The sequence below is a fragment of the Erythrolamprus reginae genome, chromosome 3, assembly GCF_031021105.1.
Source record: "Erythrolamprus reginae isolate rEryReg1 chromosome 3, rEryReg1.hap1, whole genome shotgun sequence".
Taxonomy (NCBI): domain Eukaryota; kingdom Metazoa; phylum Chordata; class Lepidosauria; order Squamata; family Dipsadidae; genus Erythrolamprus; species Erythrolamprus reginae.
The window spans coordinates 3,538,083-3,555,195 of record NC_091952.1 but is presented as its reverse complement, the minus strand read 5'-3'; the positions used below and the strand labels follow the sequence as shown (position 1 = coordinate 3,555,195).

The 17,113-nt window shown below is 45.6% G+C and overlaps 1 protein-coding gene across 4 annotated transcripts in view; it reads left to right on the top strand.

Moving 5' to 3' along the window:
• TPX2 (TPX2 microtubule nucleation factor) overlaps positions 1 to 15,239 on the top strand; it is a 60,317-nt gene extending 45,078 nt beyond the window's left edge. For all 4 annotated transcript variants that reach the window (XM_070744358.1, XM_070744359.1, XM_070744357.1 and 1 more), the window contains 7 exons: positions 2,517 to 2,736; positions 5,069 to 5,173; positions 7,323 to 7,499; positions 10,612 to 10,758; positions 11,389 to 11,500; positions 13,508 to 13,674; positions 14,853 to 15,239. In XM_070744358.1, the coding sequence (XP_070600459.1) occupies positions 2,517 to 2,736; positions 5,069 to 5,173; positions 7,323 to 7,499; positions 10,612 to 10,758; positions 11,389 to 11,500; positions 13,508 to 13,674; positions 14,853 to 14,963 (1,039 nt within the window). In that variant the 3' untranslated portion in view covers positions 14,964 to 15,239. The remainder of the gene's footprint in view (positions 1 to 2,516; positions 2,737 to 5,068; positions 5,174 to 7,322; positions 7,500 to 10,611; positions 10,759 to 11,388; positions 11,501 to 13,507; positions 13,675 to 14,852) is intronic.
• Positions 15,240 to 17,113: the final 1,874 nt, after the last annotated feature.

Sequence of the window (17,113 nt, the reverse complement as noted above, 5' to 3'; positions counted from 1 at the left end):
CTTCAAGTCAATCAAACTTCTGTGAAATCAAACTGTCCACTTAGGAAGCAACACTGATTGACAGTCAATTTCACCTGCTGTTGTGTGCATTCAACTTTGTACAGAACAAAGGATTCAAATGAGAATATTCCATTCATTCAGTTCTAGGATGGGTTCTTTGAGGGTTCCCTTTATTTTTTTGAGCAGTGTATTTAATCAGAATATGGCTGGCAGTCCTTGTAGGTCTTGTAGTCCACCTTGGAGGTTTTCTAGTCCACCCTAGTTTTCGCCCTTGCCAGGCTCTGGAGGTTTTCCTTGAGCTTCCAGGAGGGTGAAAACTGCTTCCCCAGGGCTCCAGAGACTGGACACAAGCCCGTTTCCATAGAAACATAGAAGACTGACGGCAGAAAAAGACCTCATGGTCCATCTAGTTTGCCCTTATAGTATTTCCTGTATTTTATCTTAGGATGGATCTATGTTTATCCCAGGCATGTTTAAATTCAGTGACTGTGAGTTGACCAACCACATCTGCCAGAAGTTTGTTCCAAGCATCTACTACTCAAATAATATTTTCTCACATTGCTTCTGATCTTTCCCCCAACTAACCTCGGATTGTGCCCCCTTGTTCTTGAGTTCACTTTCCTATTAAAAACACTTCCCTCCTGAACCTTATTTCACCCTTTAACATATTTAAATGTTTCGATCATGTCCCCCCTTTTCCTTCTGTCCTCCAGACTATACAGATTGAGATCATGAAGTCTTTCCTGATACGTTTTATGCTTAAGACCTTCCACCATTCTTGTAGCCCGTCTTTGGACCCGTTCAATTTTGTCAATATCTTTTGGTAGGTGAGGTCTCCAGAACTGAACACAGTATTCCAAATGGGGTCTCACCAGCACTCTATATAGCGGGATCATAATCTCCCTCTTCCTGCTTGTTATACCTCTAGCTATGCAGCCAAGCATCCTACTTGCTTTTCCTACTGCCTGACCACACTGCTCACCCATTTGGAGACTGTCAGAAATCACTACCCCTAAATCCTTCTCTTCTGAAGTTTTTGCTAACACAGAACTGCCAATGCAATACTCAGATTGAGGATTCCTTTTCCCCAAGTGCATTATTTTACATTTGGAAACCTTAAACTGCAGTTTCCATTGCTCTGACCATTTATCTAGTAAAGCTAAATCATTTACCATGTTACAGACCCCTCCAGGAATATCAACCCTATTGCACACTTTAGAGTCATCGGCAAATAGGCAAACCTTCCCCTATGTCACTCACAAACATATTAAAAAGAATAGGACCCAGAACAGCATCTGGAACCTCCATTAGGCCTGTTATTTGCCCTGCCAGACTCTCCACGCAGCCCCTCCATTTACCTGGAATGATGAACAGGCCCCATGGAGACTCCTGGGAGAGGTTGGGAGGCGGGCAGCCAAGGAGGGTATTGGGGGGTTCGCTGAATCCAGGCGATCCTTGCCTAGAGGATCACCCAAACTTACTCTCCTCGGGAATAAGACTGAGAGTTAATTGGCCACTCTCCCTACTCTACTTAAGAACCGTAGAGGCAGCTAAAAGGCTGCAGGAAACAACAGTTTAAACTGGTGTATCTCTCTCTTGGTTATTCTCAGCTAGTTTGTCTTTGTGACTAAGCTGTAGAACAGTGTGTTCAAATAATGGTTTAATGTATTTGTAAGCTGAACAAGTAAGGCTTGTAGGTTTGTATATGTATAGAGCGTTATTGACTGATGTAATTGTGTATGACTAGGATTGTTCTTGACTAGGATATCTACCAAAGTGAATAATATTTTATATACTGGATTATATTACTGAATTATCACCTACAAAAAGATATTGACAAAATTGAACGGGTCCAAAGACGGGCTACAAGAATGGTGGAAGGTCTTAAGCATAAAACGTATCAGGAAAGACTTCATGAACTCAATCTGTGTAGTCTGGAGGACAGAAGGAAAAGGGGGGACATGATCGAAACATTTAAATATGTTAAAGGGTTAAATAAGGTTCAGGAGGGTTTAAGTGTTTTTAATAGGAAAGTGAACACAAGAACAAGGGGGCACAATCTGAAGTTAGTTGGGGGAAAGATCAAAAGCAACGTGAGAAAATATTATTTTACCGAAAGAGTAGTAGATCCTTGGAACAAACTTCCAGCAGACGTGGTTGGTAAATCCACAGTAACTGAATTGAAACATACCTGGGATAAACATATATCCATCCTAAGATGAAATACAGGAAATAGTATAAGATCAGACTAGATGGACCATGAGGTCTTTTTCTGCCGTCAGTCTTCTATGTTTCTATGTTTCTATCTGGACTGTATTACTGAATTATTTCTTGTACCGCTGATCTATCAATTGGATATCTGCAAAACCTCCAGGTTTCCCCTGCCCATGTGTAGCTTTGATTACTAAGAGATTACTCTGCACACTCCTCAACACTTAACACCCTGAACCGCAGAGTAGATGACTTTATCCTGGAGAGCCTCACTGCCCGCTCCTCCCGTCTGTCTGTCCCAACAGGTACCGGTTCAAAGCTCAGGAGCTCAACTACCGCATCTTGGAGGGCGGCCCCCTCCTGCCCAAGAAGCCCCAGGTGAAGGAGGTGACCAAGCCCATCAGCTTCAACCTGGAAATTGAGAAGCGGATCCAGGAGCGAGAGACCAAGAAGGTCCAGCAAGAGGAGGAGCACTTTGAGTTCCATTCCAGGCCCTGCCCGACCCGGATCTTGGAGGACGTGGTGGTAATTGCGTGGTTTTGCTTCCCATCTTTCTCACACACACACACAAAAAAAGGTTTTTCACCCAATAGTGTTAGAAACAGGAAGTCCTCAATTTAATAACTCATTTGTTTAGTGACCGAAGCTCACAACGACCCTGAAAAAAATGACTTCTGTCTGTTTTTCACACCTGTGACCGTCACGGTTTGTAAGTGATTAAAGTCCGTTAAGACATTAACCCCGCGGAGGCAATGGACTAGAGCCCCAATCGTTTGTTCAAAACAAGAGTTCTTTTATTACAAAAGTAAAAATAAACATGTCTCAATGGACAAATCAAAATATACGTCTTCACATCATGGAAGCTGAAACAGAGGGAACAAAGGAAATATGGAGACAGGCATAAAGAAGATACTACATCAAAATGGGAGGATCTTAATAGAGGCACACAAGTTAACTATTTCATTACTAAATGTCTCTGAGGCTGGCAATATTCAGCGTGACAAGGCTGACGGTCAGGTGTTCAAAATTCAGACAATCAGCAACGATCTCATGGCTGCTGCAGTGTCCTCTGACCATGGGATGCCCTTAGACCAGTGATGGCGAACCTTTTTTTCCCCCGGGTGCCGAAATAGCGTGCGCTCATGCACAAGTGCCCATACCCATAATTCAATGCCTGGGGAGGGTGAAAACAGCTTCCCCCACCCCCCCTGGAGGCCGGAAACGGCTTGTTCCCTAACTTCTGGTGCGCCCACTAGGCTCGTGTTTCATCCTCCCCAGGCTCCAAAGGCTTCCCTAGAGCCATGTGTGTGTGTGTAAAAACACCCTCCCCACCCAGACAGCCAAGTCATTTGGTTCCAAGAAGAACAGAATAGCGTATTTTTTGGAGTAAGACACACCTTAGTTTTGGGGGAGGAAATTAGGGGGGAAAGGATCATTAGTTTTTGGAATTCCCTTCCAGAGGAGGTCGTGACAGCTGTCAGCCTGGATCGCTTCAAGGCAGGATTGGACAGATTCAGGGATGCCAAGTGTATCATAGGTGGTTATTGAAACAGATGTCCACGTGCCGCCTCTATGTTGGTTGAGGCAGGCGGGATTCCCCTGGGCCCCATCTGTTGGGGGTCAAGGGAAAGAGAGTTTTGCCTTCTCTTCTGCTCAAGATCCCCCTGGACAATTGGTGGGGCCACTGTGGGACGCAGAATGCTGGACTCGAAGGGCTTTGGCCCCATTAAGCAGGGCTCTTCTTAGGTTCTTATATATGTTCTTAAGAAAAAATCCACCCACCAAGTATTCATCTGGCTAGCGTCCTTAGTCTGGTTTGTTTCCGCACATCATTCTCTCACCTGGTTAGGGCTTAAAAACAAAAAGCTTTTTCGGAGGGAATCTCAATGAAACAAGCCTGCAAGCAGGGAAGATCAATAGCGCCTTGTTAGGGCCGGAAATAAAAGTTTTGAAAAAGCTACACTTGGAGTTAGATGCACCCAAATTTTCAGCCTCTTTTGGGGGGCAGGGGGAGGAAGGTGCATCTTAAGCGTCGAAAAAGTCTGGTATTCGTCTGATAGAGGCTTCAATTGGAGTGGTCAGTGCTTGATTGTAGAAAGCTCTGCCTGTCCCGTCTCCTTTTGTGCCGAGAGACTGGTTTCCCTCGAGGAATCAGATGCGCTTGGTGGGGCCCTAACTCTGGTAGTTGTCTTCTCTATCCTGTGGACTCCCCACAAGTTTGTCAGAATTAAGCAATATCCTGTGGTAATATCCCAATGCGGAAGGAAGGACTACAAAGAGAATGCTGAGTCATTCTCAGGCAGCAATCTGATTGGGTGATAAATATATAAATATGCAAGAGCTTTTATATTGTTCTCTGTGCTCTGCTCTCTGATCTGCTCTCTGATGTTCCTGTTGCTGTATTGCTGTATTGATCTGTTGGTTCCTGTGAGTTACTGTAATTGAGATAGTTTTAGTGAGATACTGGTGAGATACGTATGGATGTTTGGTTTTACTATAAGGGTTTTTTAGTTGTTTTAGTATTGGACTTACATGCTGGTTTTTTTGTTACTGTTGTTAGCCGCCCTGAGTCTACGGAGTCTATGGAGAGGGGCGGCATACAAATCCAATAAATAATAATAATAAATAATAATAATACTAGTGTGTATTTCTAGTAAGGTAGAATACAGAGAATAGTGTAAATAAGAAGTAAATATATATTTTGCAAGACTTCCTGCTGCTGCTGCTGTGTTTCATGGAAGACTTCAACTCCGTATCTATTGGTCTGTGGCTGGCTGGTTGGGTTGGTTAGGCTGGTTAGCTGGTTGGGCTGGCTAGCTTCCGAGAGTGCAGCTCTGACCAACTTCCTCTCTTGCAGGGTGTTCCAGAGAAGAAACCGCTTCCCATCACCATTCCCAAGTCTCCAGCTTTTGCCTTGAAAAACAAAGTGAGCGCCCTGATTAGAGAGGAAGAGAAAGAAAAGGTATCGGTTGGGCATCGGGAGGGGTGGTGGGCAGGCCGGGGCATCTCCACTCATGGTTGACCTGCTGGCCTCCTCTCTCCAGGCTAGTTCTGGAGGCCCTGGTTGATGTTCCTGGGCTGAGGAGGCTTTATGCAGCTTCCCCGGGCTGCTATTGGCACTGAAAATTCTGTGTTAGCAGTTCTGTGTTAGCAAATACTTCAAAAGAAAAGGATTTAGGGGTAGTGATTTCTGACAGTCTCAAAATGGGTGAACAGTGCAGTCAGGCGGTAGGGAAAGCAAGTAGGATGCTTGGCTGCATATCTTGTGGTATAACAAGCAGGAAGAGGGAGATTATGATCCCGCTATATAGAATGCTGGTGAGACCACATTTGGAATACTGTGTCCAGTTCTGGAGACCTCACCTACAAAAAGATATTGACAAAATTGAACGGGTCCAAAGACGGGCTACAAGAATGGTGGAAGGTCTTAAGCATAAAACTTATCAGGAAAGACTTCATGAACTCAATCTGTATAGTCTGGAGGACAGAAGGAAAAGGGGGGACATGATCGAAACATTTAAATATATTAAAGGGTTAAATAAGGTCCAGGAGGAAAGTGTTTTTAAATAGGAAAGTATACACAAGAACAAGGGGACACAATCTGAAGTTAGTTGGGGGAAACATGAGAAAATATTATTTTACTGAAAGAGTAGTAGATCCTTGGAACAAACTTCCAGCAGACGTGGTAGATAAATCCACAGTAACTGAATTTAAACATGCCTGGGATAAACACATATCCATCCTAAGATAAAATACAGAAAATAGTATAAGGGCAGACTCGATGGGCCATGAGGTCTTTTTCTGCCGTCAGACTTCTATGTTTCTATGAAAATAGTGCTTTTCACTCCCCCTCTTAACAAATCCCCCTCCCTTCTAGAACTGATCATGATACCTAGTTGGGTTATGAAACGTCTGCAAGAAAGCAACCAAGCTCAGAGAGCAACAAGGATCCCAGAACCCTCCTCCTCCTCTTTCTCCTTCTCCTTCCTTCCTTCCTTCCTTCCTTCCTTCCTTCCTTCCTTCCTTCCTTCCTTCCTTCCTTCCTTCCTTCCTTCTTCCCTCCCTCCCTCCCCTTTATTTCTCAATGGTTAGAATGCACTATTAAACGCTCACTCTGCCCACTGCCAGCAGTTTGATCCTGACTGGCCCAAGGTTGACTCAGCCTTCCTTCCTTCTTTCCTTCCTTCCTTCTTTACTTACTTACTTACTTACTTACTTCTCCTTCCTTCCTCCCTCTCCACAAACACCACTACACTTCTACACTGATGATGTTATATAGTTATAATTATACCTATCAACTGATGGGGAGCAAGGTTTCTGAGACAACCCCAGAAAGGGATCTTGGGGTTTTGGTGGACAGCTCAATGAAGATGTCAACCCAGTGCGCAGCAGCGGTAAAAAAAAGAAGCAAATTCCATGCTTGGCAGGATTAGGAAGGGAATCGGAAATATGTTGGCAAGTGTTGTACAAATCGATGGGGAGACCACATTTGGAGTACTATGTACATTTCTGGTCACCGCACCTCATGGAGGATAGAATGGAACTGGAGAAGGGGCAAAAAAGGGGCAAGCAGAATGATCAAGGAAATGGAGCCCCTCCCTTATGAAACCAGGTTGCAAGGCCTTGGTCTCTTCAGCCTTGAAAGACGGCGTTGAAGGGGGGACTTGATCGAAGGGTATGAAATCATGCATGGGATAGAAAAGGTGGATGGAGAAAAATTCAATTCTCTATCATACAATACTATGACGAGGGGGGAAAGATCAGAAGCAACGTGAAAAAATATTATTTTACTGAAAGAGTAGTAGAGACTTGGAACAAACTTCCAGCAGACGTGGTTGGTAAATCCACAGTCACTGAATTGAAACATGCCTGGGATAAACATAGATCCATCCTAAGATAAAATACAGGAAATAGTATAAGGGCAGACTAGATGGACCAGGAGGTCTTTTTCTGACGTCAATTTTCTATGTTTCTATGACCAATGCCTTGAATTGCACCCGGAGACCAATCAGGAGCCAGTGCAGTCTGAGAAGAATTGGTGTAGTGTGGGTGTACCTAGGTGTACCCTTTTTTCCCCCTTTGCGAGCTGCTGATGCCGATATCTCTCGCAGGTGGAGGAAGCGCCCCACGTGATTAAAGCGAAGCCGATGCCCCACCCAGGCGTGCCCTTCAAACCCAAATCTGCAGAGCCGAGGCTGGTGGAAAGCTGCCCGTTCTCTTTTGACGCCCGCGACAAGGAGCGGCTTCTTCAGAAAGAGAAGAAAATCGAAGAGCTGCAGAAGGAGGAGGTAGGGGCCATTGAAAGGGCTTCTTCCTTTGTGATAGCAATAGCACTTAGACTTATATTCCGCTTCATAGTGCTTTTACAGCCCTCTCTAAGCAGTTTAGAGAATCAGCATATTATCCCCAACAATCTGGGTCCTAATTTGGGGAGGGAAGGAAGGAAGGAAGGAAGGAATAGCAATAGCATTTAGACCAGTGTTTCTCAACCTTGGCAACTTGAAGATATTTGGACTTAAACTTGAAGTCCAGATATCTTCAGGTTGCCAAGGTTGGGAAACACTGATTTAGACTTATATACTGCTTCACAGTGCTTTTACAACCCCTCTAAGGGGTTTACAGAATCAGCCTCTTGCCCCCAAGAATCTGGGGCCTCATCTTACCCACCTCAGAAGGACGGAAGGCTGAGTCAACCTTGGGCTGTTGGGTGAGATTTGAACTGATGCCATGTAGGGCTTTATAGGTCATAACCAACACTTTCAATTGCATCCGGAAACCAATTGGCAGCCAATGTAGACCGCGGAGTGCTGGAGAATTATGGGTATACCTTGGAAGGCCCATAACCGCTCGCGTGGCTACATTCTGGACGATTTGAAGTTTCCGAAAACTCTTCAAAGGTAGCCCCATGTAGAGAGCTCTTCAAAGGTAGCCCCATGTAGAGAGCATTGCAGCATTATGAGAGTGGGCAACCATATGCTTGCTATGTCATGCGCACGAACTCACTCTTTTGACATCGGAGCCAAAAAAGGTTTGCTATCAGCGCTCTAAAACGGCAGTTCTCAACCTTTCTAATGCCGCCACCCCTTAATACAGTTCCTCAAAAATATAAAGAATTATTAGATGAACAAATGAAATTAAAAACAAGACATAACTTACAAGAAGAAGGGTTCAAAATAGATTGGTGGCCATATACACAGATACAGTCGAAATTTCAAAGAGATAGGAAAACATATATATTTAACAATACAACCATAAGTCTAGCGCCAATTCTCCCAACAGAGCTTTAAGCTGATTGGCAGGAAGGTCAGAGGGACACGCCCTCTGTAAACACCTGATTGGTCGGATTGTTAAAATCTGTTCCAAGGCGCCAGAATAGGAGCTTTAGTTCCTAATACCAGAGGAAATTTGTCTTTTCCCAGGGTCTTAGGCGACCCCTGCGAAACGGTAGTTCGACCCCCAAGTTGAGAACCACTGCTCTAACCACTGTCTGTAGGGAGTATAAATCCTTCCATTCCCCACCCTCCAGTCAGAGGTGAAGAAGCTTCTGAGGTGAGAAGCGAAACGTCTTCAAGGAAAAACCAAGAAAGTCCAGTTGCCTCTTGAAAAAAGGCACTTTTTGGGACAAACTGTGGCATTGCAACCTAACTCTTACGAGCGCTTCTCCCGGGCTCCCTCTGCACCCAACGGCGGCCCTAACGCCACGCTGGATTCTCGCACATTTACAGTAAGGGATGCCTCTTTTCTCTTGGGCCACAAAAGCACTCAGGCTATGTGCACCCGATGCCAAAGGTCTGCAAGTGACATTTGACCAGTCAGAGGAAGACCGTCTCTCCGGCTGGCATTCTCGAAAGAAGCTGCTTTCTCTCCCAGCCTTGACCCCTCCGCTTCCTGTGGCTCTTTCAACACTTGCACTGCAGAGTGGTCTTGGCTCCCTGGACGATCCTGCCGGTTTCCCAAAATGTCAGGCGATAAGCGACCACCAATCCGGACGCCGGATACCAGTTCCCTTATCAGCCAAGACGGCGCCTGTTTTTCCTACTGGTTTCTGGCTGTCAGATAGTAAATTGCACTACAAACCTTTTCGGTCCCACTTCAGGGCAAGAGGTGGAATAGGGTTGGATTAGAGCAGCAGTCACCAACTGGTGGTCTGTGGTCCACTGGTAGTCCGCGAGAAAATATTGGTGGCCCGCAGAAAATGTATTTGCGTTTTTTTGTATTGCACAAAATGTGCCATAAACTACAAACTACAATGGCATTTCTACCTAAGAAAACCTCTACTTGCAAACGCTTCTAGATAAGAACCGGGTGTTCCAAGATTTTTTTAGCTCTTCTCAAGAACCATTTTCCACTTACAAACCTGAGTCTCCGAAACTGTAACCGGGAAAGGCAGGGAGAAGCCTCCGTGGGGCCTCTCTAGGAATCTCCTGGGAGGAAAAAGGGCTGGAAAAGGTGAGGAGTAGCCTCTGTGGGGCCTCTCTAGGAATCTCCTGGGAGGAAACAGGGCTGGAAGAAGCCTCTGTGGGGCCTGTCTAGGAATCTCCTGGGAGGAAACAGGGCCGGAAAAGGCAGGGAGAAGCCTCTGTGGGGCCTCTAGGAATCTCCTGGGAGGAAAAAGGGCCGGAAAAGATGAGGAGAAGCCTCCATTGGGCCTCTCTAGCGATCTCCTGGGAGGAAAAAGGGCCGGAAAAGGCGAGGAGAAGCCTCCGTTGGATTTCTCTAGGGATCTCCTGGGAGGAAAAAGGGCTGGAAAAGGTGAGGAGTAGCCTCCGTTGGGCCTCTCTAGGGATCTCCTGGGAGGAAAAAGGGCCAGAAAAGGCGAGGAGAAACCTCCGTTGGGTTTCTCTAGGGATCTTCTGGAGGGAAAAGGCGAGGAGTAGCCTCTGTGGGGCCTCTCTAGGAATCTCCTGGGAGGAAACAGGGCCTCCACCCTCCCTGTGGTTTCCCCAATTGCACGCCTTATTTGCTTTTACATTGATTCCTATGGGAAAAATTGCTTCTTCTTACAAACTTTTCTACTTAAGAACCTGGTCATGGAACGAATTCAGTTCGTAAGTAGAGGCACCACTGTACTGGGCAGGATATGTGCAATGAATGCTTGTGTTGCTGCAGAGAATCTCCCCCTTTGGGGTCTTTTTCTGGGGGTCGGAGGGGGGCAGAAATTCCTACCCGGGGTCTGCTTCATCCTCCTGGTGGGGGGCTTTGGGCGAAGAGCCAGAGGGCCTCGTTCCAGTGGGACCGCCTCATGGCCTGGAACTGGCTGGCCATCTCAGCCCGCTGAGCCTCCAGGCGATGCTCCCTGGCCTTGCACTCTGGCAGGTCTTCCCTCTGCTTGGAAAGCCTATGCTCCTAGTCCTCTGTGAGGTGCTTCTGCTGAGCCTCCTTCTCGTTTTCTGCCTGCAGGTGCCCAAGTTCAAAGCCCACCCCCTGCCTCACTTTGACCACATCAATCTGCCCGAGAAGAAGATTAAGAGCGCCACGAAGCCGGAGCCCTTCCAACTAGCCATCGACGCCCGCGGAGCTGCCCGGCAGGAGATGTGGCAGCAGCAGGTAAGGGAGAGCAGCCGGGTTGGGATGGCATGGTCCGGTTGGGCTTGAAGGACGTTTTTTCAGGGGGCTGAATCCCCAGCTGGGCTCAGCCTCCTCTCCTGGCCCTCATGGGTTTGGATTGTGGATAGATAGATAAATAGAGAGACAGAGAGATGATAGATGAGATAGAGAGAGAGAGAGATGAAAGATAGATAGATAGATAGATAGATAGATAGATAGATAGATAGATAGATAGATAGATAGATAGATAGATAGATAACATACATACATACATACATACATACATACATACATACATACATACGGATGGATGGAGACAGACAGATACATACGTACATACATACATACATAGAGAGAGAGAGATACCCTGTTTTCCCCAAAATATGACATCCGTGTCCCTTTTGTGTCCTTCCGGCAGGCCACGTCAGTCAGTTGGGCTTATTATTAGCCATGATTCGCTTACCAACCGTGTTGCTACCTTGAACAGCTGCAGTGATCCGCTTGGGGGCAGTGGCACGAAAGGGTCTTTAAACGGGGCACCATCGCGGCTGTCATTCGAGGACTGCCTTGGTTTTTCTTTCCGTTGGATGTCTCCTTTGAACCTTTCTCCCCCCCCCTAACTCTCCCCAGCTGAAAGAGGAGATGAGGCGCCAGAAAGAAGCCGCCGTCTTCAAAGCGCAGCCCAGCCAAGTCCTGCACCAGGAGCCTTTCGTTCCCCGGAAGGACAGCAAGCTGCTCTTAGGTGAGGCGTCTTCAGGTGTGGCCCACGTGATGCAGCCTGGGGTTTTTTCAAGTTTAACATTTGGAATGGAATGGAATGGTGTAGAATAGAAAATATGGGGTGGAATAGAATAATAATAAGAATAGAAGAGGAATAGGAATAGAATAAGGGATAGAATAGAATAAATGGAGTGGAACAGAATTGGAGAATAGAATAGAATAGAAACATAGAAGACTGAGGGCAGAAAAAGACCTCCTGGTCCATCTAGTCTGCCCTTATACTATTTCCTGTATTTCATCTTAGGATGGATCTATGTTTATCCCAGGCATGTTTACATTCAGTTACTGTGGATTTATCTACCATGTCTGCTGGTAGTTTGTTCCAAGGATCTACTACTCTTTCAGTGAAATAATATTTCCTCACGTTGCTTCTGATCTTTCCCCCAACTAACTTCAGATTGTGTCCCCTTGTTCCTGTGTTCACTTTCCTACTTCCTAATAGAATAGAGAATATAATATAATAATAATAGAATAGAATGGAATGGAACACAATCAAATGGAACACAGTAGAATAATAGAATAGAATAGAGAATAGAATAATAATAGAGTAGAGAATAGAGTAGATTAACTGGAATAGGAATAGAATTATTTATTGTCCAAGTATGATTGATCAGACCAGGAATTTGTCTTCGGTGCATAAGCTCTCCGTGTAAATAAAAAAAAAATTTCATGAAGAATCATAAGATGCAACACTTTGTAGTAGCCATAGGATACTAAATAAGCAATCAAATCATACTAGGAAATAAAATAAAGCAATATAAGTCGCATAGGCAACAAGGTTATAGTCATATAAGTGTGAGGAGAGAGGTAATAGGAAGGATGAGAAGAAAAATGTTAATACATGGTACCTCATGATACGAAACCCTCGTCTTACGAACAACCCAAGATACGAACCCGGGGTTCAGAAATTTTTTGCCTCTTCTTACGAACTTTTTCCTTCTTACGAACCTGCCGCCGAGGAGCCCTGTCGCTTTTTGAAACAGCCGGCCCCCAGCGTCCTCCTGAACCCGAACGCCAAACCCGAACTTCCGGGTTCGGCGTTCGGGAGGCCACCGAGAAGCCCCCCGGCTGTTTCAAAAGGTGACAGCCGGGCGGCGGGGCTTCTCGGCGGCCTCCCGAACACTGAACCCGGAAGTTCGGCAAAAGTTCAGGTTTGGGAGGTCGCTGGGAAGCCCCACTGCCCAGCTGTCACCTTTTCAAACAGCCGGGGGGCTTCTCGGCAGCCTCCCGAACGCTGAACCCGGAAGTTCGGGTTTGGAGACCGTCCCATAAGTAATCTGGTCCTAAGCCATGTAGGGCTTTATAGGTCATAAGCAACACTTTTAAATTGTGTCTGGAGACCTATCGGTAGCCAATGCAGCTCTTGTTTGTTTATTTTTTTGCTTGTTTGTTTGTTTATTGATTGATTCATATTTGATTTGATTTGATTTGATTTGTATGCCGCCCCTCTCCGAAGACTCGGGGCGGCTAACAACAATAAAAAAGACAATGTAAACAAATCTAATATTAAAAATAATCTAAAAAACCCCAATTTAAAGAACCAATCATACATACATACAAACATACCATGCATAAATTCTATAAGCCTAGGGGGAAGGGAAAGTCTCAATTCCCCCATGCCTGACGACAGAGTGAGTGTCATCATAGAGTGATGGTGATACATCGCTATATCTTGGTAGACCCATGACGGCTCGTGCAGCTGCATTTTGGATTAACTGCAGTTTCCGAATGTTCTTTACAGGTCGCCCCATGTAGAGCACATCGCAGTAGCCGAGCCTCGAGGTGATTTCAAAATGGCCTGCATTAAAATGAATTGTACTCTGGAAAAAAAAAATTTTTTTCTTGCTTTATCACATGTCCACCATAACTGATTTAAAAAAAGTCCCCTCCCTTTACTTTTACACTTCCAACATTCATTTGATGTACTTTTATAGGTCTTAACATATCTGCTCTTTTCTGGTTCCGGCAGCGCCCGATCAATTCGAGCTGGCCACCGAGCGACGGGCCAGGGAGCGTCAGGAATTCGAGAAGAGGCAAGCCGAGCGGGAGGCCGAGAACGCCCGGCTGCAGGAGGCCACCCGGCGGCTGGAGGAGGAGCGGACGAAGGAGGAGATGGCCAAGCTTCGCGAAGAAATGGTAGGGCCCCTTCCCTGCTTTGTAAGGGACGGACGACCGGACCCTTCGAGCCTTCCTCGCTCCCAGAAATTTTTTTCCCCCTGTTCTTAACTGACCCAACTCCAAAACAGAAAGTGGAATTTTCTACAATTTCCCCAATTACGGAGAGTCCTCGTCTTACAATGGTTTGTTTAGCAACCAAAGTAATGAAGGAGCTAAAAAAACCAGCAGAGACTTTTACGCACTGATACACGGTGCAGCATCCCCTCATCGGTCACGTGATAGAAAGAAGGTCACGGGCGACTTTCTGACAAGCGAAAGTCATGGGGGAGAGATGGATTCACTTAACGACCGTCTTATTAACCGCTGCCGCAAGGACAAGGTAGTAAACTGAGGAAAAGCTCCTTGAACAATTGTCTTGCTTAGCCACAGAAATGTTGGTCTCCCGGTTGTTAAGCGAATCTTCCCTCCCCGTTGACTTTGCTCATCAGGAGGTTTGCAAAGGAGATCACGGGACCTGCAGTGGTCATAAGTAGGCACCAATTTCCATGGGTCTGAATTTTGATCACCTGATTATGGAGATGCTGCAACGGTCATAACCATGAAAAAATGGTCATCCATCATTTTTTTTAGCGCTGTCGTAACTTGAAGCGGTCACTAAATAGAAACATAGAAGTCTGACGGCAGAAAAAGACCTCCTGGTCCATCTAGTCTGCCCTTATACTATTTCCTGTATTTTATCTTACAATGGATATATGTTTATCCCAGGCATGTTTAAATTCAGTTCCTGTGGATTTACCAACCACGTTCCAAGCATCTACTACTCTTTCAGTGAAATAATATTTTCTCACGTTGCTTTTGATCTTTCCCCCAACTAACTTCAGATTGTGTCCCCTTGTTCTTGTGTTCACTTTCCTATTAAAACACTTCCCTCCTGAACCTTATTTAACCCTTTAACATATTTCAATGTTTCGATCATGTCCCCCCTTTTCCTTCTGTCCTCCAGACTCTACAGATGGAGTTCATGGAGTCTTTCCTGATACGTTTTATGCTTAAGACCTTCCACCATCCTTGTAGCCCGTCTTTGGACCCGTTCCATTTGTCTTGTCTTTGTCTTGAGCAAGCATCTGTTTCCGGAGCAGGCAAAGCTGCACTTGCAACATCACACTCACCCGAGTTTCCTCTCTTTCCCCTTCCAGGTGCACAAGGCCAACCCCATCCGCCAATACTCCAACGTGGAAATCAAGGCCAGCGACCACCCATTGACCGTGCCACGGTCTCCTAATTTCTCCGACAGGTTTCAGCGTTGAGTCCCGATGCCTCGATTCCTGTCCGATGGCAAAAGCCACAGAGAAGCGGGGGGGGGGGGGAGGGGGGGCTCCTCAGCTTTGACGTTTTAATTCACGTAAGAGAAACCTGTTTTTTTTTTTAAACTCTGTGGCTCAGGACCTCGAGATTTGTCGTGTCCCCCCCCCCCCCAAGTTCTCCCTTCCAAAAAAGGCACCCTAGTTTAATCTTTTTAACCCTACCTTTGGACCAACCTTTGTATTTATCTGCATTAAATAAAAAATAAAGATTAAATTACACATTGGAAAAATTTATTTTGACCATTGGGGGGGGGGGGGGGCAGCTGTTATATTCTTCTATCCTCCTGGGGGACATACCCCATGCCACTGCTGCCATCCCCAACCTATTTGTAAACAGCCTCGCTTGGCTGTGGATTACCAAATTGCTTTGACAGCGCTGGAAATATGCGCACACATTGCTGATTAGGAGCCATGTTTAAAAAATTTCAGGGGTCTTCAAACTTTGCAAACTTTTAAGACTTGTGGACTTCAACTCCCAGAATTCTCCAGCTAGTTCTGCTATGCTGGCTGGAGAATCTTGGGAGTTGAAGTCCACAAGTCTTAAAGTTGCCAAGTTTGGGGACCCCTGGTCTAAGGTTAAAGATTTTGGGATTTGGGAGAAGAAACCATAGTCAGGCAGTGTTCCCTCTAATTTTTTGGGGGTTGGGCGGAAAAGTATAGCGTCTGAGCGGCAGTCCCTTCGGGACTGGGCGGCATAGAAATATTAAATAAATAAACAAACAAACAAATAAAAAACCCACCCTGTTTTGCCTCAGAGAATTTCAAAATAAAATACTGTACTGTGTGTCTATAACAGTGAGCTCATAATAGGGCAACTCTATCAATATCAAAATGCCACTTCAATAGTTGAGCTAGTTTCAAACTAGATTTTGATTTTCTTTCTCTCTTCCTTACTCCCATTCTTTTTCTTTCTCTTTTCCTTCCTCTCTTTTTTCTATCTGTTTCTCTCTCTTCCTCTCTTCCTCTCTCTCTCCTTCCCTCTCACTCTTTCCCTCTCGGCTTCTGGGCAGGTTTGGAAAACTCGGAGTTGATGATGATTTTTAAGTGAGCGATTGCTCACTGCTCAGCTTAGAGGGAACTATGGAGTCAGGTAGTGCATTCCAGGTGTTGATCACTGAATTGTTCCAGGTAGTGAAAAGTGAAACTGATTGTCGGGAGCTCCAGAAGGATCTCTCGAAAAAGTGGTAACTGCATTTTAACCTAAACAAGTGCAAAGTTATACACATCGGGGCAAAGAACCCCAATTATACCTACCAACTGATGGGGACCAAACTTTCTGAGACAACCCAAGAAAGGGATCTTGAGGTTTTGGTGGACAGCTCAATGAAGATGTCAACCCAGTGCGCAGCAGCAGTAAAAAAAAGCAAATTCCATGCTTGGCAGGATTAGGAAGGGAATCGAAAATAAGTCGGTAAGTGTTGTATTGCCCCTGTGCAAATCGATAGTGAGACCCCACTTGGAGTCCTGTGTATAGTTCCGGTCAGCACACCTCAAGAAGGATAGAATGGAACTGGAAAAGGTGCAAAAAAGGGCAACAAGAATGATGAAGGAAATGGAGCCCCTCCCTTGTGAAACCAGGTTGTAACGCCTGGGTCTCTTCAGCCTTGAAAGACAGTGTTTAAAAGGGACTTGATCATGCATGGGACAGAAAAGGTGGATAGAAAAAAAATATTTTCTCTATCCACCTTTTCTATCCCATGCATGATTTTATACACTTCTATCCCATGCAAAAATTATTTTCTCTATCTCACAATACTAGGACGAGGGTGTGCTCCTTAAAGCTCAAGGTTCAAGGTTGACTCGGCCTTCCATCCTTCCGAGGTGGGTCAAATGAGGACCCGGATTGTGGGGGCAATAGCCTAGCTCTGTTAAAAAGTGCTAACATGTTGTAAGCCACCCTGAGTCTAAAGAGAAGGGAGGCATAAAAATCAAACAAACAAATAAATAATTTATTCAGTTTTTATGCCACCCTTCTCCTTAGACCCAGGGCGGCTTACAACATGTTAGCACTTTTTAACAGAGCCAGCCTCTTGCCCCCATAATCCGGGTCCTCATTTGACCCACCTCGGAAGGATGGAAGGCTGAGTCAACCT